The sequence below is a fragment of the Anser brachyrhynchus genome (genome assembly GCF_964034855.1).
Source record: "Anser brachyrhynchus genome assembly, chromosome: 3".
Classification (NCBI taxonomy): domain Eukaryota; kingdom Metazoa; phylum Chordata; class Aves; order Anseriformes; family Anatidae; genus Anser; species Anser brachyrhynchus.
In genome coordinates this window covers 23,535,219-23,561,716 of record NC_137696.1, presented here as the reverse complement: position 1 = coordinate 23,561,716, position 26,498 = coordinate 23,535,219, and the positions used below count along the sequence as shown (strand labels likewise).

Below are 26,498 nucleotides of genomic sequence, written 5' to 3'. Positions count from 1 at the left end.
ACAATCTGTAATTAAGTGTTACTGGTTTATTAAGACTTAACCTAGGGCAAAGCAAAAAATAATTGCAAAATTCAGAAGAGAAACAATTTGTATCACATGAATAGGTTAATCTTTTAGTTATCTTCTATTTTGTGTTTTCACAGTTAATTTTATGCTTACCAACATATCTTTGTCTTTTTAAAGTCTTGTCTTCAAAAAAAAAAGTTTCACCCTTTCCCCTTTTCTAGCCTCGCTACTGAGATTATTATTATGCAAAAACTTTCAAAGCGACAGAGTAACCTGGGTGCCTTATACAGCATTGGTTGTCAAAATAAAGAGAATAACTACATTCTACAGGAAGATTCCCACTGCTTCTAAAAATAAGAGCAGTTTTTGCTGCTGAAGCTATGGGTTACTGCCTTCTGTCTTATAAATATATCCAAGAAGGAAGAATACTTCAAAAATACAGAAAAGAACAAATTACAGAAATAATGTATGTATGGAAAATAACAGTTGAGAGTTCTTTTACTGCTGACAAATTCCAGAGCTAGTAGCTTCACTCCCTTACTACCTTGTGAAGAAACTAACAGAAAATCTTTACCTTGTGCCATTAAGTAAGCTGTGTTCAAGAATAAAAACCCAAAGTGAATCAGACACATTGCCTAACGTAATACTCGTAACATAATCACATTATTCCAGTTTAAGTGTTCCCTACCAGTCCTGGGAAAAGCTTAAAATTATTGCTTACTTAAAGTCACTTGTATGAAAAAAAATTAAAAGGAATGCAGAGAAACAGTATTTTGCTGGATTACAGTTCCTGCACAGCATCTGCCTTATGCAGCACTATCATATTTCATATGCTTTGTGCTATATTTTCTTACAGTAAACAGAGCCAGCATGTGCTCTGTCCTCAGAAGACCTCCAGAATGCGTTTAACTCTGTGTTCGTGCAACGCTGGCAGAAGCAGACCCGGTGGTTTATGCGGCTGGTAGCTACGTGTGCATCTGCAGCGCTGCCAGGGCAGGCAGGCTTCCACTTCTTTCGTGAGATTGGGACCCTCTACCAGCACAAAGCAACACTCACGTGTGGAGCATTTTAACCCAGGAATGTTAAAATACAGTCTTGGGTGAGTGGCTTTTATTTTTCTGCAAACAGCGAGCGGCACCTTGAAACAACCTGCAGCTCTTCCTCAAGATGCTTGAGGCCCTGGGGAACGTGTGCTAAAGACAGCATCCCACAGAGAAGACAGTGTATGGAAAAAGCAGCATAAAAAGAGCGTTACATCTGCTTTTAAAAAATAAAAAAAGGCCGAAAGTGAGAAGCGAGGCAGCCAACAACCCATCCCTCGGGGAACAACATGGCGCCCCCCACCCCGGCCCGGGCCCAAGATGGCGGCCCGGCTTCAGCGCCCCGGAGCCAAGATGGCCGCCCTCTGACTACAAGTCCCAGGGGCGAGCGGGGCGCGGGGCGCGGCCTGGCCGCCGCCCGCCGTGCCGGGTAAGGGCAGGCAGGGAGCACGGCGGTGCCGGGCGGAGCTGGCTCCGTCCTGGGCTGACCCCTTCGGGGGGCACCGGGGCTGCGCGGAGCCGCCAGCGGGGCCCCGGCCCGCTGGGAGGTAAAGGGCTGCGGGCGGGGGTTGGGGTCGCGGGGCGCTGCGGGCCTTCGCCGGGCCCAGGAGCCGCCTGGGCGCTGTGGTGCGCGGGGAGCCGGCCTCCCTCCTTCCCTGCCTCCCGGCAGCCGCCCCGGGGCTGGCGCCGGTGAAGCTGCCCGTTCGTGAGCAGCCCTAAAACCTCGGAGGCCCGGCGGTGGCGGCCCTTTGCTGTAAACAGCCGGCGGCATGCAGGGCAGCGGCCGGAGGGAGTAAGCGACGGCGTTTTGCTCCGCCGGTCGCAGCTCGCTGCGAAAGTCGTCGTCTGCGGCCGTGCTTTGACAAAGGCTTCCCTTAGAATGAAGTCTTTCAGAAATCTTTGTGAAGCAAGAGTTCCGGGAGTTATCCTCAAAGGAGGGACGGCTCTTGCTCTAGGGCCGCATTGTAACGCTGCGGTGCTTTGGGGCGGCATTTCACTTGTGTGACAAAGGAGCTACTTCTAGTGCATCGCGGTGAAAACTATTTCAGAACAAGCTGGTTTTGCTGAGTTGTATGTAAGTTTATTTGTTAGGCTGAATGACAGGCAGAGGGTTCTGACTTCAGGCACGTCGAGCTTTGATGTCTTCAGCGCATAACATCAAAATATGTGTTGTTGCTCAAACAATGAGGAAGCTGAGACAGACTGATGTCACTTAGCTTCCTACGTCTTTGTTGACACTAAGACTTTTCTTCCGGAGTGGGTGGGGAGCAAACATTTTATCTTCGTGGTGTTAATCGTTAGCTGCAACTTTCTCACCTAGAAAGCAAACATTAAGCATTCACATAGTAAAAGTTACTGTATACACTGGTGCCAGAAAGGGGGAGAGCGTTAGTACCCTCTGTTTCCCTGTCTTGTTGGCTTTGTGGGTGGAGCCAAGTTTGTAACTCTTTCAGGAAGTCAGAAACTTGCTCAAAGCAGTTCTCTGATTCTTTTCAGATAACCTAATAATAAAGTTAAAACAGCATGCAGAAATGATCGTTTGTAAAGATCATTCTGCTGAGCACTTGAAAGATGTGATATTGAATTTAACAAGGCAGGGAACAAATTGTGGATAGTTATTAAGATGGAGAGTTTGAAAATTTAAATTACATTTGTTATGCTGAAGGGGAAAAAGAAGACAAGATCAGTTTGTAAACTTCCCCTTTAGAAACTTCAACTTTTACCTAAATGATTTACACGTTTGCCAGTTACATGTGTAATGCTACATAAAAGTTCGTAACATATAATTGGTATCTAAAAATAAGATTCTTATCCTGTGTGAGTTAGAACTCATAGGAAAATGAGTTAACTTGTAGAGAAAGATTACCTGTCATATATCATGATCAGGGTGACTTGCATCTACAGTCTTCTACATGCAGATTTAGTTGCATTTAAGTAATAAACCTTATGCTTTCTCTGGTAGACACTCCATGCTGCCCCGTCACATGCAGAGGCTGGGCAGAGACTGGATTGCCCACTTGAATAGTTCTCAGGTATTCACTTCGAACGGCCCAGTTTCCACCTGCATGAGATGGGCCGGACATTATCCTCGGGCCTCGTTTCCTCTTCCTGTTCCAGTTGACTTTTCAGCAAACTGGAGGTTCCCTCCATTTTTTGGACCTTGGAGGCAATTTCAGAACTCCAATTGGCAGCTTGATAACTTTGCACGAAGTTCTTGTTTTCATCTACCGAACCCCAGTATGAAATCTGAGGGAGAAGAGCCACTGACAAAGAAGAGAAGACTTAGTGGTCAGCATGATACTCCAACTCCTGAGGAAGAAGCAAACTTCGCTAATCAGAAGGAAGCATCGTGTCTTTCTGTAGCACAGAATGAAAAAAGTGATAGCAGCAAGAAAGGTAAAAAAAAAAAAAAAAAATCTTTGCCTGTTTTGTTTGCTTGTTTATATTACTAAGAACTTAACTTGTTAGATGCAGTATTTCCTGCAACTTTTGAGTTACTATTTTTCTTGGCACCTCTCCCAAGAAAACATCTGTCTTAATGTTACAGTTCTGTAATGCTGTCAGTAAATTGCTTTATTCTGTGATGTCAAACAGCCTGTCAGAAAGAAAGGTATACTGTACTTGGTGGCAGAACAAACAGCAAATGCGAAGCACAAATACACCTACCCAACTCGATAATCCACTTTCATGGAACTCGGAAGTGTCTGTGTTAACTTATTACACATGACATCAAATGTTTCACTAAGTGTTTAGGGTATTAACAGTTTTGGCAACTGTGAAACAAATGGAGGGGCACAGTCAAGATTGCAGCCCTCTTAAATAAATTACTTCCATAGGAAAGTAAAAGAAGTTGTATTGTGCCTGAAAAGGACAACAGATGCCATCAGGATCCTAAAGGGCTTTTTGGACACAAATATCCATAAATGTGAAGAATTCCTTCCTGAAGAATTAGAAAAGTCATCCATTATCAGGAGCTGAAGGAAGGGAGGCTGCTCCATGTCATTACTGCTGAGTCCTGCCTTAAACACCCTCCCCCAGCAAGCATGTCTTGACTTACCTTTTTATCTGAGAGAGCGGTGGGCATTGTGGCTGATCCTAGTTATCTTTCATTCACACATTGTAAGGTGATGGTAATTAAAGGCACTCACTGAGGAGCAGCGTGGCTTCTCTCCCACTATAAAAACACTATTTTGCTGTACTTGCAAATAGTGGATAAAGTCCTGAATAATGTGAGCACAGTGCTGAAATTTACTACCCAGGCAGGGCAGATACTAACAGCTCTTGCTGCAGTCTTCTGTTTGTCGATAACTGGGCCTTGGTACACTCTTGGATGAGCTGGAATGTAGCTGGAAGGCATCTTTGATCGCAGTCTTTTTAAATGGAGAAATACATACCTGAAAAACAATTGGACACTTAATGATGGGCAGATATTCTTATAAACTTTCATACACAAATAATAGATACTAAACTAGGTATGGCAGAAAGGCGAAGTAAGCCTTTTCAGAAGTCTTTGTTAATTCTGAGGCTTATAATTTCTTAAAATTTCTTAACCTCACTGAGGAAAATCAACTTTGGTACCTGTTTTGGTACAAAATAGATGAAGAAGCATGTATGCTGTTCTAAGGGTGTGCCCCAGGAAGCCATACCCTGTGTCCACTGGGGAGGCAGTAGCATAAGCCTGCGTCAGAGACTGGCTTTGGCTTACTGGTTTGACAGCCTCCAACAAGCAAGATGGTGTGGTAGGACGGCAGTGATCTCCTTAGAACATGCCAGTTTCCTAGTTTCAAAGTCATTTGAAATTGAGAGCATGTAATAGTTTTCTGGTGTGTTTTTTACTGATGCTTATATAAAGTTTATTTTAAATGGAGGGTCTGAATCACTGCTAATCAAATGAGAGTCAATTCAAAAAAAAAATCAATTTGGAGAATTGCTTAAGCAATTTCACAGGCAAATAGTTGTCAGTAGAATGATTTCCAATAGCAGTAAGAAGTCATATGGTGTATTACATAACTTGTTTTCTGCTGCATGTGTTTTTAACAGGAACCATCAAAAGGCACTGGGAATATTTCTGTCAGCACAGTAAAACAATGAAGGTCTTTGAAAATAAAGAAACTGACCAAAGCAATAGAGAATGTGAAGCAAAATTTGATTTTACAGTCATGTCCTACAATATCCTCTCACAGAATTTGTTAGAAGATAACTCCCACCTGTACAAACACTGCAGGCAACGCTTGTTAATCTGGACGTACAGATTTCCCAACATTCTGCAAGAAATCAAACAGCTGGATGCGGATGTGAGTACAAAACGAGCGTGTGAATGTTAGTAAGAACTGATGAAATGGGGCAGCAAACTTCTGTTGTATTTTCTTTTAGTAGGTGGGCTGTCTAGTGAATCGAACTGAGCTTTTAGTTATCTCATGCTTAACAGCGGTTCTGCTTTATGCTTACACAATTAGTGTATTCCGTGTGATCCAAACTTGCAGCAAAGGCAAACTCTAGAGTATACATTACTCATGATTGCTTTTTTTCCCCTATCTTACACGTAGAATGGCCTTTTTGACATGACTTTGATGTTCTGTTCATACAGTGTAATTTTTTTTAAAAAAAACCAAAACTTTCACATACATCTTTTTCATTCAGTGTCTGAGCACACTTGAATTGTGTGTTGTAAATAAGGCACTGAACATACAAGCAACTACGCTTCCATAGGCCAAAGGTCCACTTGGTCTTGTTGTGTCTTCAACACATGTAATGACAGCTGTCGAGTAGAATAGGGCACCTTTTCTCTATGATAGTCTCAGCTTCTGAACCTCGAATTGAAGTCTGTGTCTTCAACTGTACCTGAAGTTATTTAGTGCAAAGGACACAAACAGTTGGTCATTACTGGCAAATACTTAATCTCGGATACCAGGCTTTTGTGGAAGGAATTAGTGTGTGCACACAGCAGGGCGAAATGAAGGCAATCGCCAGGACTGGTATTTTCTGTCTTTCAGGTGTGTGACTTTGACTTCAGATTTGTTTAGATAGTGGTAACATCAAGTGTCCATCTTCAGTAAATCAAAAGTCCATTTCTAAAACCTGGCTGCTCATCCTTTAGAGCCGTTTGTTAGACCGGGTAATAGAGAACTTGGTGTTGGGTGGGAATCCTTGGTTTGGCAGGCAGGCAGACTCAAATGTTGTGTTTATTTTTCTGATTGTATGAGGTCTTGAGTGACGAAACTGCTGTTTTCTTGAGATTACTGCTGGAGGTTGTGAGAAAGATGCAGCTGTTAATAGTACCTATTTCGAGTGAGACTCTGATCCAGAAGTATTCTTTGTGGTTGTTATTTTCTCTATTCACCTGGTATTCTGCACCATTTGACTTGTGAACAGGCTTACTGCTCTTCACTGCTGAGATGTACCTCTGAACTTCTGCTTACAGCAGGGTTTGAAAAAATACCTTGTCTTGTAGGGCTTTACATGTTCTTGGTTGGCTGGTCATGGGTGTTTTTGTTTGTTTTAAGCACACTCAGTGCTTATTGTTAATCAGGAAGTCAAGTCAAACTTTGCTTCAGTCATTGTTCAGGCCAATGAAAGTTGGTTAAAGAGTTCAACCTGTTCGTGTCAGAAAACAGTGCTGAGCAAATCGAAGTAATTGTGTTAGAGAAGCCACCAAAAAGCTGCTTTGTTGTACCACTTGGAAAATGCAGTCGTGTGAGTGTGTAGGCAGGAAGCTGGAGATGAAAGTCCTCTTCAGGAGGGGCTCTGGTGGGGGTCTGCCTGGTGCTAGCAGCGGTAACAGACTTCTCCAGGAGGAAGGGTTGGAGCGAAAGCCAGCCCCTCTGGCAAAGAGTGGTCCAGGGTAGGCGCTAAGGCCTGCGGAGCCACACAGCGCAAGACTGGGATGGAGGTGACGCCTTGTATTGCCTGCACTGAGTCACAGCAGGCAGCTGCTCACAGCCCCTAGAAGGGTCTGAAATATTTTTTATTGTATCTGACGTATTTTTTTTGTTTAAGCCTATAAAGACTGTCAACAGAGAGATGAATTAATGTTTTGACCTACTGACATCTTTTAATTGTAAACTTTTGCCCTAGGTACTTTGTTTACAAGAAGTCCAAGAAGACCACTATAGAAAAGAGATCAAGTCAAGTTTGGAATCCCTGGGTATGACGGAATTCTTATGACCAGTACACTTTGGTTTTTTTTCCTTCTGATACTGCCCTCCACCTCCCCAAATCTCTTAGATGATAGAAACATGTCTCCAGCCTTTATATGCAAAAATGTTATATACCTCCTTTTATGTTTTCATCAAGAGCTCTCTTGAAACCACCATAGTGTTTTCTATCGGTATTCCTGTTGGATAGCTTTTCCCAAGTATTTGTTTTTTCCAGCTTGCAACCTTGCAGTATCAGCAGTAAATTTTTTCCGTGGTCAGTTTATGTTCGTTAGTTTTTATACTAGTACTGTCGGTCAGCCTAACTAGCAGTGTCTTGTCACTCTGTCATAGGAATCGGTGGCAAGGGACATGCTGATAGGGGTGTCATTCTGTGGTGGTTTAAACTCATTGAAGTTTTATTTGCACCCAGTCCCAGGGCCCCAGTCCCTTCCTGGCACTGATACTTGTCTGATGCCAGGAGGAGCATGGACTGATTGTTTTTTTATTTATTTTTTCTTTATTTCTTGGTAGTGTAGCTCCCAGAACCAAGTGCATGTAAAGAAGGCAGAGAAATGGCAGCACTGACTTACATCAGCTTGGAATGTGGAATAGCAATGCAAGGCCAGGCTCCTGTGGGCAAGGGAGCTTTTGGTCAACTCCGCTTTATGGGGCTGTACTTCATGAATTTATATGTGCTGGGCAGAGAAGTGTTTAAAAAAAAAAAGTATTGTGGCAAGATGTTTAGTTCTCTCTTACACAGATAAGGTCTCATTAAAATCTGAGTTTCAGCTCTGCACGGAATAAAGAACTTGGTAAATTGCTGTTTGCAGGTGGACTCACGTGAACTCCAGTTCTGTCATTGATAGGTGTCTCGGTTTTCCTGTTGCAAGCTTGCCTCTTGCTGCTAACTGGATAATTGCATAATTGTGTAAATATGTTTAAGCATTTGATGGTCTATGAATCACTTTAGACAGTGATTTATGACTTACAGTGATTATTGCTTTTGGTTGGAAGACCTCACTGCTAGTATTTTTAAACCGTTACAGTAACATTCAGAAAAAAAACTTCAATACGCAAGTCTACTTTTATGGGACTTGGGGTTTAGATTTTTTTTGTTTGTGTTTTTTGTTTGTTTCTTGTTTTGTTTTGTTTTTCCACGTGAGGAGAGAAGAACATGCTTGGTATTTTAAACTATTTTGATGCTTATACATTGCAAAAGGCATTAGACCAAATTTCCTGTAGTTGTTTCTTTAAACTGAAGTTAGGACAAAGCTTTGTGTACACTTCCCTTCCTGAATCATATTTTGAAGCCTTTCTTAAGAAGTTGCTTCTTAGCATACAGAGAAGGAATAAAATGAATGCTAAGGATACCTCTTCATATATGAATTGTTAGTGACATTAAATAATTTCTCATTTAAAGAATACAAGATAAATACCTTTATATAAACTTTTTTACATTTTTAGCTGAACTTTATTTTGGGCAGTTAATGTTGAAGTGTTTCCTGTCTTGGGGAAACTGCTTCCCTTGGTAAAGCAACTGAGAATTTTACCTCAGAAGTCCATGACGAACGTTGAAGAAACACAGTGGACATCCCTTATCTTTGGTAGAAATAGACTGGGTCTTCACTGCTGTGGGAGAAAAGTAGCATGAAGTCTTTCTAATTTTTTTTAACTTACCTGTATTTATACAATGGCATTTTATGTTTTTAATTGCATTTCTTGCAGGGTATCACTGTGAGTATAAAATGAGGACCGGGAGAAAACCTGATGGCTGTGCTATTTGCTTCAAAACTTCCAAGTTTAGCCTGATCTCATCAAATCCCGTGGAATTTTTTCGCCGTGATATTCCACTCTTGGACAGGGACAATGTGGGACTGGTGTTGCTTTTGCAGCCTAAATTTCAGTGTAAAACTAATGCTGCCATCTGTATAGCCAATACACATCTGTTGTATAATCCGCGGAGAGGGGACATCAAACTGACCCAGCTTGCAATGCTCTTGGCAGAGATTGCTAGTGTGGCCCCTCAGAAGGACGGTACCTTCTGTCCAATTATCATCTGTGGTGATTTCAATTCTGTTCCTGGTTCTCCACTGTACAGATTTATAAAGGAAGGAAAGTTAAATTATGAAGGACTTGCTATAGGGAAGGTAAGCTGTGCTCTTCGTTTTTCATTTTAAAAAAAAAAAAAAGGTTAATGCTGATTAAAGAGAAATATTTAAGTGGCACTAGAATATGATAGCTGGATTTGTGATTATTAACATTGCAGTATCAATCTTGGTGCCCTTTACAAAGCCTTTAAAGCAAAAGTTACTGTGAAGTTAAGCCTGGGTCTATTAGCTGTGCCTTACAGAATGCTGTCTGTTTCATTTCAGCATGCGAGAAGAATTTGCCAAGCAAATTAATTGCTCTCAAAAGGCAGTTATCCACAAGATGATCGTATCACTGTTTCTAAGTGTTCTGGTCTTTAAATAGGATAAAATAAGTACTTAATCAAATACGTACTGTGTTCTCTCTGGAAAGATGACTTCTGTTTTGGATGAACCGTGAATTACAGTGGTTAGAATAACTGTAAAATTAAAACTATGATTAGATGCTGAACATAAACTGTGTCAGGTTATATGGTTTTCTTTGTAAATTCTTGTACGTAGCTGTTGGATATGTCAAAAGCTATTTAGTAGAAAGTAACTGGAGTATGTACAGTGAGAAAATAGGAAGACAGGAGTTTTTGTTTGTTGCTAGTGGGTTGTTTTTTCTAGCCCCTCATTGACTTTACTTGCTCCGAGAAGAATAAGCATCATGAAGATGAAGTAAGTGTCTGCTAGGGAGATGTTTATACTCAGTCCTGTTACATTGCTAGAAGTGCTCTTGGTAGTTTCTCAGCTTTGTGTCACAAGAACTGTCTTGGAAATTTAGATATCTGCAAAAAGTTTGATAAGAGTTAACAAAAGAAGTGTACATAAGGAGAGTTTGGTATTTTTATAGAGACTTGACAAACCATTATAAAAGATTTATTCTAGGAGGCTGAATTTTGTGTAAAACCTTAAAATTTACAGAATTTTTCCATTCATTTCAATGTTTTTTAATCAGATTTCTATATGAAAAAAGCTTGTTGTCTTTCTTAGGTTTCTGGACAAGAACAGTTTCCAAGGGGACAAAGAATCTTATCTATTCCAATTTGGCCAAAAAAATTAGGTATTTCACAGAACTGTGTATATGAGATAAAACAGCAACAAAAAGAAGAAAATGCAGGTCAGTTTTTGGGTTGATGAATTTTGTGGTCCTTTGAAAACATCCTGCAGGTGGCACTGAAAAACAGAAGATCATTTCTAGTAGAGGGGAAAAATGAGCCTGGAGAGCTTGCAAAAATTTCGTTGGTGGGCTTGTTAAGAGTGTGAAGCTATTTGTTCACATAAGTATTTGCAGATTTGAATCTTTTAGAAGACACGGAAATACTATTCAGGAGCTGATCCATAATAATTAAACTGCTGTGTTTGTGTCAGGACAGGCAGTTGTGCTGTGACTAGGCAAAGAGAGAGGAACGCAGCAGCACGTGTGTAGCGTCAGCCTACGTTCTGCACCAGCGCTGATGTATTACAGTGAGAGAACTTCATGGAACAAAGGGGAAAAGCAAGGGGTTCCTTGCTGAGTGTTATCACATCTCTCATCCACCTTTTTTCAGTGACAAACAAAATAATTTGAAATGAACGGAAAGTACGTTGAAAGATTCTTTGAAGGGAATCTTAGTAATGGAACAGAATAATTTAATCCAGCTTTGTGAATTTTATCTTGCTTGCTGCAAGAAATAAGTATACTTAGAGATATAACAGGTGGCTGTATTATTCTGTAGCTTTTCAATACTGGTCTCACCTACATCCTATTTTTTAAATGTAAATTGAATGTATTTTTGTTTTGCAGGAGAAAAAATGGAAGAAACAAAATTGAAAAATACCAAGGAGATTGTAAGAGCATCTGAAAAGTACGTGTTGTGGGGGGGAAGAAATGGAAACCATGGACTGGTTCTTAGTTTTTGGGGTGAGGGGTGTCGTTTGGGTTTTGTTTTTAGGCCAAACTTGTATCTGATTCCAGACATGGATACAAGATGCTCACCCAACTCGTGCTGCCCATCTGGCAAAATAATCAGTGTGTGTCCTGACAGGAACTTGCAAGTATTATTTCAGAAGGCAGAGAAGAGGTATCAGTGCTGGTTAGAGGGTATTTTCTGTCTGCTTCTTAAAAGAACGCATCTGATATTTTTGTCAGTTCTTAGCATAAGCAGGACATCTCAGCTTGCTCTGTAATCACATCGTAGGAAAGCGGTGAACTGCAGTCCAGATGCATAAATCATGTAGTCATGGTTGGTTTTGTTTGTTTGTTTTTAGAGGAGTGTTGTCTTGCTGCTTGCGTTGGTGCATTTCTCTCTCTCCTGTTCTTGAGATGCTGGTTTACAGATGCTAATTAAATCCTGTAATACAGTGTGACATTTGGATAAAACAGGGAACCGGAAAGGTCAGGAGTTCTGTGGGAGAACTGAAGTTTTTGGAGTCCGAAAAACTTGTAGTGTGGTTTTTTGTTTGTTTGTTTTGGGGGAGAGAGTATGGAAGAGGGATCTTTAATGTAATTATTGGTTTGGTAGTATGATTCCTATTCAGATAAAATAATTGCCAGTTAAACTGAAGGAAGAAGCCATCACTAGACTGTTTTGAAGAAATATATGGCTGCTTTTTGAAAGGAAGAATATATTTGCATTTACCAAACTGGTATAAGTATTTAAAATAAAGCACAGAAGGAGGAAGCTACCGTAATTGTGTATGTGTGATGTCAGGCTCCAAGTTAGCCATTTCTTCTGATCAGAAATGAGATCTTGGTACCACTGCTGGTAGTCACCTTAAAACCCCTGGTAATAGAAAAGGTAAGTAATGGCATTTCTGGGAACAGAAGGTAATCCAGGAAACCCTCTGCTACAGTGTAAATCTATAGCATGCCACATGTTGAAGACTGCTTGCAGGTTTTTTTGCTTCATCTTAAAAAGAACATGAAATAACAAGGCTGATCAAAGTTAGGGAATAGCTTTGATCTGAAGAGTGATTAAATGGACTTGGGTGCTCTTGGCTTAGAAAGAAGACAGCTGGGAAGGGATAAGGGTAAGCAGTGAGTATACAGATCATGACAAATTTCCAGGCAGTAGCTATAAAACAGGTAGAGGGTCTTCCTCTCTCAGCACAACTAAAATTAACTGCTAAGCATTATAGAAGTTTCTAAGAAATAGTAAGGAAAGCTCACAGAAGAAAAGTGTGTTGTATGTGGTTTGCCTGGTGTGGATGCAATGATTGTTGGCTAGGTTGTGAGCTGCAGGATTGTTGAAAATTGGGATGTTCTCCAGGGACCTGTATTCCTGTACGCATCACCGGTCATTACCCCAGCCTGTGTTTGCTGCTGGCTGGTGTCAGGCAGTGAGGGCGGGCTGTGATGACTCAGTAACGCTGTGCTTCTGCTAACTGTGGATGAAAATGTTCCTCCAAATACAGGAAGCAGAAACCCATGGAAGCTGCAATGGATACCCTATAGTAGCAGAATCAATGGGAGAGAGGAGCTTATTCCCCATCAATTTCCAGAGCAGAAATTACTACCCCTCTGTATTGTACTCACTGTCACCCAGGCAGGTGACACTGATTTAAAAAAAAAAACAAAAAAAAACAAAAAAAAACACCTTGGTTTCAACCAGAGCATATTGCAGATTAGGCTTAAAATGCAGCCCATGCAGGGCAAGGCAGGTACAGCTGAGGGAATGGTGATTTGCTAAAAGATGCAGTTGTGTCTTTTGTTTTCAGGATTGAAAAAACAGGTGAGATGAGGTGGGATGAACTGGAGTAGTCTGACAGGTGATGGGGAGACACAAAATGGGAGCCTGAGTAGAAGATCAGCATAGCCTAATGTAAAAATACCTGATAGCTTTGTTTAGGAAAAAAAAAATTAATTTCTCTGTATGCTGAAGGGCCCAGTTAGATGAGTTGAGTTAGTCCCTTTTATGTAAGCTATTCTCGTAGATATTTCTACCCATGTTTCAGGGAGAGATAGCACAATGAGCTCACGTGAAATCTTAAAAAAGTGTGGATGGAGTTAATCCAGTTTTGATAGGCTTTTAGGTGTCTGCCATTTATTTGGAAAAGCTGCTTTCATTTTCCCTTCAGAGGTTTGGGCCCCTAATGCAGAAGGTGGTGGGATTGATTGCTTAAGGTTGTATAACCTACATATCCAGATGATGATTTTGTTTGAACTAGAAACTGTTTGGTGTTTCTTCGTTGCTTGTTCTTTCTAGGAAATGCAAGAAAATGAAATGTTTCTCTTTGACTCTGTTTAGGTTGTCTTCAAAATTGCAGCACCATTTTAAGTTGTCTTCAGTGTATTCTCACTACTTCCCTGAAACTGGGATGCCAGAAGTAACAACTTGTCACTCCCGAAGTGCAGTCACAGTGGATTATATTTTCTATTCTGCAGCAAATGACGATGACGCTACCCAGCCAGGTAAAGAAACCAACTTTTTTTTTTTTTTAAGAAATGCTAAAAGGGAACTTCCAGATCCTGTCCTAAGGGAAACACAGTGACAATCTGTATCAAGTATCTCACAGGTTTGTGGTGTTGTTTTGAAGCAAAAAACTTCTACCTTTTAGAAATTACCTGAGAAATGTGTCTGGCCTTGTAAACTTACCACAGCTAGACGTAGAGTCCCAGACAGGGCAAACTCTTTCAACTTGCTAAACGTTCCTGTAGTTGCCATCTTAGCTTAGAGACCAAGAGCCGAGGCTACAGAAAAGCAGCAACGTAGGTAGCACCTAGGAAATACTGGTGTCAGTAACCCATGCGGGATCTCAGTGGCAAAATAGCAATTTATGATGTGCATTAAAGTTTATTAATGAACGATTTCTTAGAAAATCACTTTTAAGATAGATTTGATGTAATGTCTGTCCAGCAAATGACCTCATGTGCCTTTCCTCTGAGAGCAGACACTGGCACATGCCCAGTTGTCCCTCTCCCGTTGCAGTTGCAGCTGAAACTCACCAGATGGTGCAAGAAAGACACGGTGCCTCTGCGGGTGTGTTTGTTCATGGGTAGTAACAGTACCGTCCTTGATTGCTTTTGTGTTCTTACCATGGATATTCCTGAGCAGCCTTTCCATGTGAGGCTTTCCATGTTACAAAAAAGAAAATAGACTTTCCACGTTTTACTTAGCTGTGTGTTTTATGCCATTATCAAAGAACATTGCACAGTGCAGCACTATCAGATAAATAAATGGCTTTGCAGAACTCAGAGCAAAGAAAGCTGGGTTCCGCTCCTGCTCCCAGTGTAGGTTGCAACTGATGTTTATAAATTAATGTTCATTTCAGTATCTGAAATGAAAATACCACCTTCATCTCTCTCACCTTGAGTCTAGGCTGTTAAAATTCATTGAGTCAATACACAAAAGTCTCATTTGTCTTATGCACACAAATGCTGTGTTAGTGTATAGTAACAAATACAAAAGCTTTAAAACACAGAAATAGAAGTTCTGAAAAGCTGGATGACAAGTGTCTAAATTCAGTCTGGATTGTGTGACTTGAGTGCTGCGTGGTTTCAGTGCAGCATCTTGCAAAACGGAATCCTAATTCACATGCCCACACGTTTTGTTGCAGTACCAGTGGCCCAGCAGAGCTATAGCACTTCTTTCTTCCTGCATGGCTTTTCAAATAGATCTTTCACCCTATGTCAGAGCATAGAATAGGAGCAAACTTGAGTTCTCAGAGTAATGTAAACTAGTGTAGTTCTTATTCATTAGTTTTCAATTTGGATTTTCAGTTTTCTGATGACTCTCATTGGATGTCCATCATGGAAAGTGGTCCAAAGCCAGAAGAAGTGACTTAGATGTGGTCTGAGGCTGGCTGATTGCTTTTTTCCCCACTAAAGGTGTTGGGGTTTTCTTGGAAGAGTTTTGATGCTTTGGTTTGTGTTATGCTTAGCCAAGAATTTTGGACTTGCTGTGAAAGCAGGGTTCAGTACCTACCTGGCTCCTTCGGGATTTGATTTTGCTGGTTGCAGAGTGCCCTGAGCTGAAATTAATCGCTGCACGCAGACCAAGCTGTCTGTAGCAACAAACTGCTGCTTTATAGACATTCGGGTCCTGTGCCAAGTGATAAACTTGGCTCAAGAGCTGGGCAGACGTGCTCTGGAGCTGTTGAGGCATCTTTGCAGCGAAAAGGCTTTTCTTCAAAGCAGTAGTAAACAGCTGCTGGGCTGTTAAAGGCCTGGAAAGCTGGCAGTTGGCTAAGCAGTGAAGATGTTGAACTATCTGAGGAGTTTAACAGTTGCTGGATAATCCTTTCAATACCCCTACTGTTAAGACAGTACCTAAAAAGGTTCAGTCAGGAGGATCTAAATTTGCTGATCCATTTCACACAGACTTTTTTTTTTTTGGTCAAAGTTGGAGCTGCTGTTTGTGCTGTACCTGAAAAGCAGTCAGCCCTTCAGTATTCTCTCCGCACTCTGAAAGCAATAGCTAGGGCTGCTGAATAGTCTTCTCCCTCAAAGAGACAGCTTAAGAAGCCTGAGTTTGTTGACACATCACTGCAGGATCTTATTCTTAATGGAATTCCTTTACTTGACTCAAAAAAAAAAAAGCTTATTAATTCTTGCTGCTGATAGATTTCGGTTTTTTTGATGACACATTTTAAGTATATTGTAATAGTAATGTGTAATAATCAGGCTGTCAGTCATCTTCCCCTCTTCCATGACAATGTGGTGCTTTTGGTATTTGGGGGGGAATTTTGGGGGGTGTTTGGGTTTGTTTGTTGGTTTTTTTTTGCCATTATTGAAAGTGGCAGGAAACACCAGAGAGATCCATTTCTTACCATGAGCAGTTAGGAAGGGAGATACCAGAAGGTTTTCATCCTCAGCAGTGAAAATATCTGCTGCCTGCTGGAGAATTGTATGCTTGAGGATAGAGAAATAAAATGTTATGTGAAATGGTGACTCTCAAAAGATCCTTCGTTTTGCAAATGTCAGCTCTGTTTAACCATGCTGTTATGCGGGAGTCTAAGACTGGATTGTATGAGGCTTTTTCAGGGAAGTTACAATGGACAAATCTATTCCTTTCCCTTTCTACCTCCATTCCTCCTTCCGCAAAATGGAGGAGCAGTATCTTTTGGAGTACTTTGAGCTCTACTGGTTATAAGTCCTATTGTGAGGGTACAGTAATAAACAGTAATAAAATAAAAGAATTTCCAAAACACCTTATTGGTGATTTTGCATGGAATGGTAACCACTTCAGATTATTTTTGTTGTGTTTTCTTCTTTCTGAATATGTATGAATGTGACTTTTATTTTAACGTTTAGTCCACGCTGATGAATGTTTTGTTTTTTTTAATATTAGGAGCAGTGGATTCTTTTCATGGAGGTCTGAAGCTTCTTGGTAGGCTGGCACTTCTAACAGAGAAAGATCTCTGGACTGTTAATGGTCTGCCCAATGAAAATAACTCTTCTGACCATCTGCCATTGCTAGCAGAGTTCAGGCTTATTGAGCGGTAATAACCAAAGGAATTTTCATGTAGCTAAAGTTACCTTCACCTTCTCCCTTCATGTGATTTTTATTTTTAATGGTTAATTCAAGCACTGCTGGTCCGGTTTAAACAGGTTTGCATGTGTGCTGATTTGTTAGTGTTGTGTAAAGTAGACTTTTTAAAGAGACTTTTTTTTAAACATTTAAATGACTTTATGAAGTCTTTGAGGCAAAAAAAAAAGTTTACAGTAGCTTCCTATTTGATAATGGAAAACATCTGTGCCAGTCTTAAAATGGCATTATTTTTCACAGAGATAGTGTAAATGGTTTTTATTGTAAATATTAGTAAAATTGATTATTCTCTGACAACTGTGTCATTCTTCAAGCAAAGGGAAGTGAGTTTGTGTGTATGCCCCATGTTGTAATGAGTTAAAAGTAATGTTTTATTACAGAGTTGCTCTGCAGATGCTTTCATCTGAATAATTCTGCAAAGGAATTTCCTTTATTACTTACAGTCAGTGCAGAGGCTGCAGGGTTGGACCTGGATAGTTTTGCATAAGGCAAATATTTATGCTCTTAAAAGTTACTTCTTAAACTTCTAAAAGGTCTAGAGACAACCTGCATTCACTAGAATCTTTTTTAAAGTATAAAAAATAAAACCAAGTTTAATAAGCATGCAATCTTACAGAAAATTCAAAAAAAGTCTTCTCCTTCCTTGGATTTCCAGTATATTTAACTGGTTAAAGGTGTTTTTTTTCCATTTACTTTAAAATACCAAGTTGTATATTTAACAGGAAAGATGGGTAATAGAGAAGTTCTAAGTTTCTAAGTTAAGTTCTAAGGAACACTTCCTTAGGCCAGTCCAAATATGTAGTTATTCATAGTGGTTTGAATCTCCAATTTTACACTAATTTAAAAGCAAGTGTTTTGGACTTGCTGATCAGTGGCTTTCCTGTTTGGTTTCTGTTCAAATACTGTCACTGTTACATTTTAAAATGGCCAAATTCAAGGCAGTAAATATGACAGCCTTCTGAAAACATACCCCACTCCCTGGCAATCCCCTGACACCATTAAGACAGTAAGATTTTTTCTATTTCATTAGGGTATGTTGTTACTAAAGGACTATAGTAATTTCCCTTCCAACAGGGGAAACAATCACCTTAATTCTCTTCCCCCATTTTGATGACATTAACAGGGAAAGGGCCACGGCAGTACTGAAAGAATACACAGCAATAGAGTTTCAGGGTTTAGAGACTAGGGTTAGGGTAGGCTTAAGGGTTTAATGCATAAGTTTCTTTATAGAACAGTAAGTGATGGATGTAGGTATTTAGCTTACAAAAAAATCCGTTTTGGTTCCTTTTTGTCACATTAATTCTAGACTGTAGCCTAATAAAATGACTTAGAATTTTTTCTGGAATATTGCAACCTGGCCACATACATGTAATAGCCAGTGTTAGACAAGACAAAAAATAACCCTAAATCGTTAAAAAGACTACCATGATATTTTTATTGAAGTCTTACACTGTGCCTAAGCATACAAGTAATGAAAAAGAGAGCAGCATGCATGTTTTCTACATTATTTGATGACTTTGCAGGGAATTAAAGTCACTAGAACCACAATTAAGACAAATGCCATCATAAGCAAGTTTCAAGAGAATATTTCAGCTGAACTTCAAAGCAAGACCCACCCCATAAGCAATTTGTCACACAGCTCTATAGCATAAAAGAGTTTCAGTGTAAGTTAGAGGTTAAGAGAAAATAAATCAAATTGCTCTGGACACTGGTAAAAGCTATATACCAACCACTGTCACTCAAGCTTAAATAAACAATGGTTTTATAGAAAAAAACTTGCAACATATTAGATAACCTCATGCTATAGAATACAGCTGATCACCATGTAAGCTCTTCCACAGTATTTTACCCATGAAAAATCTAAGGGACACAAGAAAAAAATTGTCACAAGACACTGAGCAGCACAAAGTGTAAAACAAACTCTGCAGCTGATGTCAAATCACACAAGGATTTCTACCCAAAGACTATTTCCCTCTTCAACTTCACTCCCGACCCAAAAAAAAGCCTGTTGTGAACACAGGAGTGAAAAAGGCTGGGGTGAGAGGTATGAGAAAGGCCTCCCTGTAATCGATAAAGTCATCGTGTACAAAGAAGTATAATACATTTGAAAAAGCCTTTCTAGGCCTCCTGAAGCCTGATTACTGAAAAGCCTTTTATGGTTTGTAGAAGGTTGCTGGGTCTCTGCGTTATCTTCCTGCCCTAGGTAGCTGAGATTCACTGACTTCTCTGAGCAATGAGGTTTGTGTACATGCACTCATCTCCTTCTGTATTCATTCAGTTCTTGGCTGAGACAAGAAGGGTTCTTGGAGCTTAAATCCTTCAATTTGATTAAGCGTTATTGTCGTCGTGTTGATGCCCTGTCTTCTCCGCGATTCCAAAGAAAGTAAGCGCCCAGGAGAGGAGGTACACAAGTCCCATGGCAGTATAATCTAGGAGCACAGCACAAAGGGCAGAGGCTGGACTTTTGGAAGTATCCAGTTTCTGTTTAGGCACCTAATGAAATATTTTCAGGAACACAGCCCTCAAATGCTTCCAGAGAACTTCACTAACGTGAAAGGCAGACTCCAAGGAAAGCCTTACCCCACCGCTTGAAAACGCTGCCATCCATCACAGGTCCTCGGCCCAATCTTCGAATGGAAGGACAGAGTAGGGAGGAAGCAGATGAGCTCGATTCTCGGTTATTTCAGACATACAGTTGATTTTATTGCTGAATTTGTTCCAATACAAGCTTCTTTATTCAGGTCTGACTAAGCAGTTGTTAACTACAGCGCATATACAAAAAACTCCCTACAGCAGCACAGTGGAAGCTTCACTTCTGCCTGTGATGTCTGATCTTAATATAAGATGTCAAGGCATCACTATCTGAGACTGCTCAGCCTTTCAAAGACAAGGTTCAAAATTGCACACAAATGTTGAAAGGAAAGCAAAGACTCGGGTTAGCAATTCTGACATTTTCTCTGTTATTCCAAGAACATATACAAGAAACAAACTAGTACATGAACACTTGTCTCTCCAAAACAGCAATCTCTAGTTTTTGTGCTTCAGCAGTGTAGTCTGGAAAGACTAAAAGCTTGTGACAAAGTATAAAAAATTATTAAAGTTTAGAAATGCATTATTCAATTACTGTCATTTAAAAAAACACTTTTTTTTTCCTGAAGATGTCAGTGTTTAAGAATACACTTGCATATTACTATCACCTAACATCTTTCAGCAACATGCACAAAACAATAATACAGGTGGCAGAGCACATCCAGTGCTGTTTCAGTACTACCAGAAATGCTGGGAAACGGTACAAATTCATTACAAAACAATAATACTGACAGTTTTGCATATCTATTAAGTTTAGTGAGGTAATGTTGACAATTTAAAAACTCATGCCACTTCTGCACTGCTTGTTTTTATTGCTGAATTAAATATTAATACTGTGATTTTTTTAAACACTGCACCCCAGCACATCTTAAGACTGTGTTTGATTCTGTAGTCGTTCCAAAGCTACTACCCAGCACATTGTCCAAATTCAATTAATTCTTGTACAGCAAAACTCTACTTGTAGAAACTCGCTTACCACTGGAATTACCTCCCACAGGATAGAGTGAAAAGGACCTCACATCCTGGCAAACAGCTTGAGGTTCTCTTCACTGATGCCTTTTCCATGAGTCAAACGGAAATAAATACTGCCACCAAAATAAAAATAAAAATCCCCCCGTTCTATTTCCTAGGTAACACTTTTATTTTAAACGTCCACGAGTTAATAAATAGTCCCATTCCTTTTTCCTTCCAATGGAGTGCAGGTAAAGTGCAGCGGGAAGCACCAAGGAAGCCCTCTCTCTGTCCAGCCTATGGCTTTGTTAGATGCGGAGCTGGTAGCCCACCTCGTTGAGCGTAGCCAGGTCTCCCTTCTTGTCCACCACCGCAGGCCTGCGGGCAAAGGAGAGAAGAGGGCACTGCTTAACAACAGTCCTGACACTGCCATGACACTGACACTGAGAGCACGTGTAGAACCAGGGACAGTTTACTTCAAAAATTTCCCCACAGAGGACTCTGCAGCATGTCCAAGTCCTCACAGAAATCACAGCTAAAGCCTGAGCAGTAAAATGTCATCGCTCCAGTGTTTTCCTCCAGCTCCTCAGACACCTGGTGTCCAGCCCTTAACACTTTGTTTGCTCACTGTGCAGGAAACGTGAGCTGTGAGATTGCAGACGCGCTGCCGATGCTCATTACCCCTGCGCAGCCTGCCTGTCCCTGCCAAAGTCCCTCTGGGCAGCCAGCACAGCCCTGGAGAGGCAGCCAGGCCGGGGACACCCCGGCCCCTCTTGTGGCATGTTGCTGGGTGCTTGCAGCAGCTACTGGATACAGAGCAAGTGGGATTTGACTATCCAGCAAACAAGCACAGGCTGCACCTCTCGGAGCATGCGTGGGCATCTGAGACCAGTGAGAGATGCGCTGTATGAAGCTTCCAGCTTGTCCTTCCTTCCTCAATTTTAGGAAAGGATCCTCTTCCCCTCCCATGCCTCTCTCCCTCCTTCCCTGCCTTTAATTAAAGCAAGCCTGGATGGCTCTGCCTCCTCTGATTACCCCGGAGAGATGGGCAGTCACTGGACTAGCAGAGTTTTCCTTTCAACAGCTGAACTAGGGCAGTGTCGCTACGACACTCAGAGCGCACATGTTAAGCCTCACTATCAGATGAAAAGGAAATAGATCTGGCAAACACATTTAGGAGCAGAGATTGCTACAGGCCGCCATGTGACACTATTTCCCAAGTCCCTCCACCTCCAAACACGTTATTGAGGATGAAACGGAGCTTTGCCTGCTCCAGCAGCGGCTTGCAGTTTGCTGCACCCTCCTCCTTCGGGACGTAAGAGGGTGGCCACAACAAAGCCTCAGACTTACCGGATTCCCACCGCCCTATATCCTCTGTAACCACCCTTAGCAGGATCACATCCCAACAGCTGCGGGTTAAGAGCACGTTGCCATGGTTTAATTAGTGAGCTGTAATTTGACTACACATCAGTCTCCTACACAGGCACGCGCTGCTCGTTGTGTTGCCACCCCTGTCCTGCGACGTACCCTGTGTCCCCTGTAGCCGTGTACCCGGGCTGAAACGCGGCCGGGGGCTCACCAGCAGTCCCCCCCCAGCCCTGACGTAACGTGAATGGTAAGGAACCGGGGCGGTGAGTTAAGGGGTTGAGCCTGTACATCCCACCCCTGTCCCTGAGCACCGCCTCAGCCTCTGCTCTTCGGAAACAACCAGGCAGAGCCATCCCAGCTCGCACGCTTTTCACCGGGAGATTTTTCCCAGCAGGCCCATCTGATTTCGTTGTTGACAAAAAGCAGGCTGTAATAACAGCTTGCCATCAGCAGGTGAAGCCTCTCAAACGAATGCGTTATTCAGCCCCTGCCAGCTCACGCTAGAGCAAAAACACTTCTCCCCCCCCCCGCAAGCTTTAAAAAGCTGTAATTACAGCATGCAAATAAGAGATTCACAAAGAAACCAAATGCAGCATCGATAAGCACAGTCGTTTTTCAGCTCAGGAGTCAGCCTAAAGCCTGATAAGCCTTACCCAAAGTCTTTCCCCTTCTGTGTGTGACACAAAGGCCTCTCGCTGCAGCCAAGTTCTCAAGGATGCATCGATACACAGAAGAAAATGCCAGTTTCCCCTCTCCTGTTTCCCCTCAGCTGAGATTCATCGCTGTGCATACAGGTATCTGCCACTCAGCTCATCCCTGAATGCCATTCCCCTGCGTGGGACTCGCCACCCGGAGAAGGAACTCGTTTGTTCTGCCAAGGAGTTCGCTGCTCTGCCTGCGAGCTGGCCTCTGATGGCTTTGTCTCTGCCCAGACCTGCAGACACGGCCCCGAGCACTTTTGCAGGATGTACTGGGAGCAACAAACCAACCACATGACAAAGACACCAAAATCCTGCTCTGAGATAAGCTCAGCTCCGGAGGAGAGCGCGGTCTCAGCGGGACACAAACAGAGGTCCAGAGCCAACCGAGAGCTGCACCTGTCCTGTGCCAGGAGCTCTGCTGGGTGTGGAAATGAGCGGGAATGATTTGCAGAGGCAGGGCTAGTGTAAAAATATGACTGGGTATTATTTTATTGCTAACAAAATAGCATTTTGTTGAAAATTGTATATAAGCTACTGCAAATTTTAGTTTTAATGGGGGGGCTCTTTCCCTCATTTCCCTAATGGAGGAGGAGGGGGGAGGTGTCTCATGACCAAGACCAAACTTCAGTAAAACTCCGCACATCTGCCTTTGGGTCCTGTTTCCCCCTCGAGTCACAGAGCGTTCTACAGAAGCCCTGCGAGAACCCCAGAGGTGAACCCATCCCTCCAAAAGCAGCAAGGAGGTGAAGAAGGAGCAGGTCTTGCCACAACTATAATTATCCGGGCACTATACAAGGAGTTTGTGTTGTGTTGATGACGCCCAAAGTACAGCATCGTGGACCGAGTATGAACTCACGAGTAAAAATAAAAGCCTGCTGTTAAATCGTCTGCTGCTAAAGTATCTTCAAGTTATCTTTAGAAAGCTAGCCTAATGTCTTTGTTAGCCACTCGAAAATAAATAAATAAGTGCTGAGACAGTAGTCTGCGAGCCTATTTAAAAAGCAACGACGGTGAATGTGTGCCTGATCTGGGTTACGTATAGGCTGTCACAGCTGTCAGCTTCCTGGCACGAAGCAGCGCGGCTCAAACCCGACTCTTCCGCATGTAAGGTATGGACGGCAGGCTGCATCGCTGGCGGCTGTACAAGGCCCGGGCTCTGGAGGCTCACTTGTATCCATGTAGAGGCATTGCACGCGGTTAGCCCATCCTTCACCACCCAGTTAAAAGCTAAAGCTGCGACGCATGAAGGAAGTGGTCTGGTTTTTAAACTGATTATAATCAAAGGAGTACAATGGAAGCAGTATTTCTGCTTTGGCAAGAAAAGGCTTGTTTGTTCCAGTCCCTGTCCGTCAGTCCTCGGTGACCACCTCTCCATCAGCAGCACAGCCCGTTAACAATGCTCATCGCGGGGAATCCAGCTTGGCAGAGGGACAGTGACAGCAGGGCGCCCACCACCACCACCAGATGTCCTGTCTCTAATGCCTACGTCTGAATGTATGCGATCAAACTACTTGCCTCCGTGTAAAGCTCTCTAGCACCCCAAACTAGGTTTGCTTCTCCCAAGAGTGCACTGTATAAAAACTAGGAAAAAAAAAGTGAAACCCACGCTTCTACTGTCACAGCCATCCAACACCCTGTAGACCTGAACCGAAGGTCAGCAGGGCCTCCAAGGAGGCACTGCACAGCGGGGCCGTCAGGCAGCAGTAAGCACAGGAACACCGGGACACCGGCACTCCTGGCTTCTAGAGCCTCCCAGGCAACCAAGACACCTGGTACAGCTTTCCTACGTGTGTCAGTGAGCGTGCCTCAAGCTTTGTACTGCAAAATAACACACCATCGCCTTCAGCCTGTGACCCACCAGCGACGGCAGCAGCAACAGCGCAGCAATACTCACGATTTGTCTCTCCTGCACGGTCGTCTCTGAGGGCTGGTGGCTTGCCTGCGGCGAGGGGACAACGACTTACCCCGTGACCTCTCTTTCGCTGGAGAATGGGCACTTGAGGGTTTCAGAATCTGCGAGAGATGGGGGAGGGAAGGAAGATGCGTTCAATGAAGGCAACGATTCACTAAAGAAAAAAAAAATAAAATAAAAGGGCCTCTGACAGTAGGATGGATGGCACACAAAGAGCCCTCAGTCCCCTGGGGTTTATTCAGACCCTGCCCCAGGTTAAGAGGAGCTCAAAGCAGTTATCACGTGATAGCTGCGCGAGGGCCCCTTGCAAGAATTAGTTGGTGTCATCAACTCAGTTCCCAGCTAAGTATTAAAAAATAAAAAAAGACATCCACAGCTTTCTTCAGAGCTGGCAGCCGCAAGGGTTATGAGAAGCTTGCTTTGTGCCCGAGCTGAAGGAGGCTCCCACAGCCCCATCGCCTTCCCCACCTTCCCTCTCTGCGAGCAGAGGCGCTCGTCTCCCAGGCTGCCGGTTGTGCATGACCCAGTGTTGCAGCTTAGCACTCAGAGCCGGGCCCTCTACCAAAAGCGCTAAATTCAGCCTGTGACACGTGGCTACACCATCACCATCGAGGGCAGCACGGCCGCTCACGCTTAGCGTGTTGGCACGAAGGGATCCCAGAGGCAGGGATGCTCGGCAGGCCACCTCCAGGAGCTCTTGGGGTCGGACACGTACAAGAAGTGGAGGCTGGGGGTCACCACACGCCTCTCACCCTGCTGAGCTCCTTGCCGGGGCAGGAGAGGTGGCAGCAGGACACAGGGGCTGTTGCCACCAGCAGCACTCGAAGCCAGGGTGAGCGGGGTGGCTGCCTCGACCCGCACCAAAAAGGCACACGGCTGCCACGCACGAGCCATCCCTCAGCAGGGCAGGGGATGGGAACCCAGAATAACTCGGAGGCCGTGCCGCATACCTCTCGGCGAGAGCCAGCCCCATACTTAGCAGCACACCTGCTCGGCTCCTGCTGCCAGCAGAAGGCTGGAAAGGCACCAAATCCCCGCTCGCCGTGGCTGCGGCCAGCTCCTTCTCCGTGCCAGAGGCACGGTCAGGGACACCCCTCATCCCAAAGGGCAGCCAAACCCCACAGCCCCATCTCCCCGCCTTTCCCTCTGGGCTCTTCAGTCCAACCAGCCGGCGGGGAAGCTCCGTCCCACCGGGGGTTTGCTCCCCTCTTGCCTTTCGAGCCCCCCGGGGAGCACGACCAACCTCTGCGGGACTTGACAAAGCGCAGCCGCCTCCGGGACGCAGTGGCCCAGAGGCGAGGACCTACCTTCATTCTCATATCCCTGGCAAACTTCTCCAGCTCCTTCCTGACTTCTGTGCGCATCATTTTGGAGACGTTAAGGACCAGCTGTTTCCACTCGATGGGCTGAAAGCTGTGCGGCTCGTGCGGGACGTACAATCCGATCTTTACTTTTTTGACCGAATGCAAGTACTTTTTATAGGAGTCTTCAAATTCAAAGATGAGGTCGCTCAGAGTTCGGTACGTCAGAGGTTTGTCCATCAGATCTGATCGTCTGCTCATGCCCAGCGAGCCGTACCGGCCATTGAAGTAAATCCCAAGCACCACGTGATGAAAATAGTTCCCTGAGAAGTGGGTTTTAAAGCTGATGGGGAATCGCTCCACGGAGGGCTGCCCGTTCGTCAGGTATCTGGCGTGCGCCGAGTCAAGGCACCAACGGGGTTGAGAAGCGAGCACACGCAGTTACAACTGGGAGAGACCCCCAGCAGCGGTAACTGCAGGGACCCCCGCCTGCTTGTGAGCACAGATTTATACTCACTGCGCCCCAGAAATAATTGATACTGCCCAAAGCCCGTTTTAGCACTTGGAGAATAGGACGCAATTGTTCAGGCAGGAAAGGACCTGACTCAACCATGCTTGGGGGGAAGAAAAAACAGAGCAACAATAACAATGTTCAGTTCAGCATGCTGGATCAGAGACCATCCTCCCGGATCCTTGGGAACTCCTTTATTTGACACCAATACCATACTCCTTTGTTCCGAAAAGGGAACATCCCTCCCTTTTATGTTGGAGCTGGTATGACTCAGGCTGTTTATTTATCCTCATTTTCACACATCTCTGCAGCCTTTAAGCAGTACAAAGAGCTCAGAATCCTCTCCGGGGTTGCAGTTCTGGCTTTCAGTCTACAGGCCGGCCC

The 26,498-nt window shown here is 43.3% G+C and overlaps 2 protein-coding genes across 4 annotated transcripts in view; one reads left to right on the top strand and one right to left on the bottom strand.

The window, feature by feature from the left end:
- Positions 1-1,344: 1,344 nt before the first annotated feature.
- On the top strand, positions 1,345-17,075 carry ANGEL2 (angel homolog 2). Of its 3 annotated transcripts, none has more exons than XM_080585858.1 (9): positions 1,345-1,476; positions 3,010-3,443; positions 5,088-5,341; positions 7,122-7,191; positions 8,909-9,330; positions 10,306-10,432; positions 11,099-11,159; positions 13,542-13,705; positions 16,584-17,075. In XM_080585858.1, exons 2-9 carry the CDS (start codon positions 3,017-3,019, stop codon positions 16,736-16,738), a joined length of 1,680 nt encoding a protein of 559 aa, XP_080441984.1. In that variant the 5' UTR covers positions 1,345-1,476; positions 3,010-3,016; the 3' UTR covers positions 16,739-17,075. The 3 variants fall into 3 exon arrangements, with proteins under 3 accessions (XP_080441984.1, XP_080441985.1, XP_080441986.1); XM_080585859.1 differs by having other exon boundaries at positions 1,450-1,594; XM_080585860.1 differs by lacking the exon at positions 1,345-1,476 and adding an exon at positions 1,501-2,121.
- A 1,117-nt stretch (positions 17,076-18,192) lies between these two features.
- Positions 18,193-26,498, bottom strand: part of VASH2 (vasohibin 2) — a 29,311-nt gene continuing 21,005 nt past the window's right edge. Inside the window, exons 5-7 of the mRNA XM_080585861.1 lie at positions 25,610-25,991; positions 24,285-24,403; positions 18,193-20,699 (exon numbers count right to left, since the gene is read on the bottom strand). Of these exons, the coding sequence (XP_080441987.1) occupies positions 20,630-20,699; positions 24,285-24,403; positions 25,610-25,991 (571 nt within the window). The 3' untranslated portion in view covers positions 18,193-20,629. The remainder of the gene's footprint in view (positions 20,700-24,284; positions 24,404-25,609; positions 25,992-26,498) is intronic.

Bases quoted from the DNA above. Each gene is read 5' to 3' on its own strand.
- ANGEL2 (XM_080585858.1), top strand. From the start codon at position 3,017: ATGCTGCCCCGTCACATGCAGAGGCTGGGCAGAGACTGGATTGCCCAC. The intron at 3,444-5,087 runs GTAAAAAAAAAA...TGTTTTTAACAG, and splicing joins AAGTGATAGCAGCAAGAAAG to GAACCATCAAAAGGCACTGG. The intron at 9,331-10,305 runs GTAAGCTGTGCT...TGTCTTTCTTAG, and splicing joins AAGGACTTGCTATAGGGAAG to GTTTCTGGACAAGAACAGTT.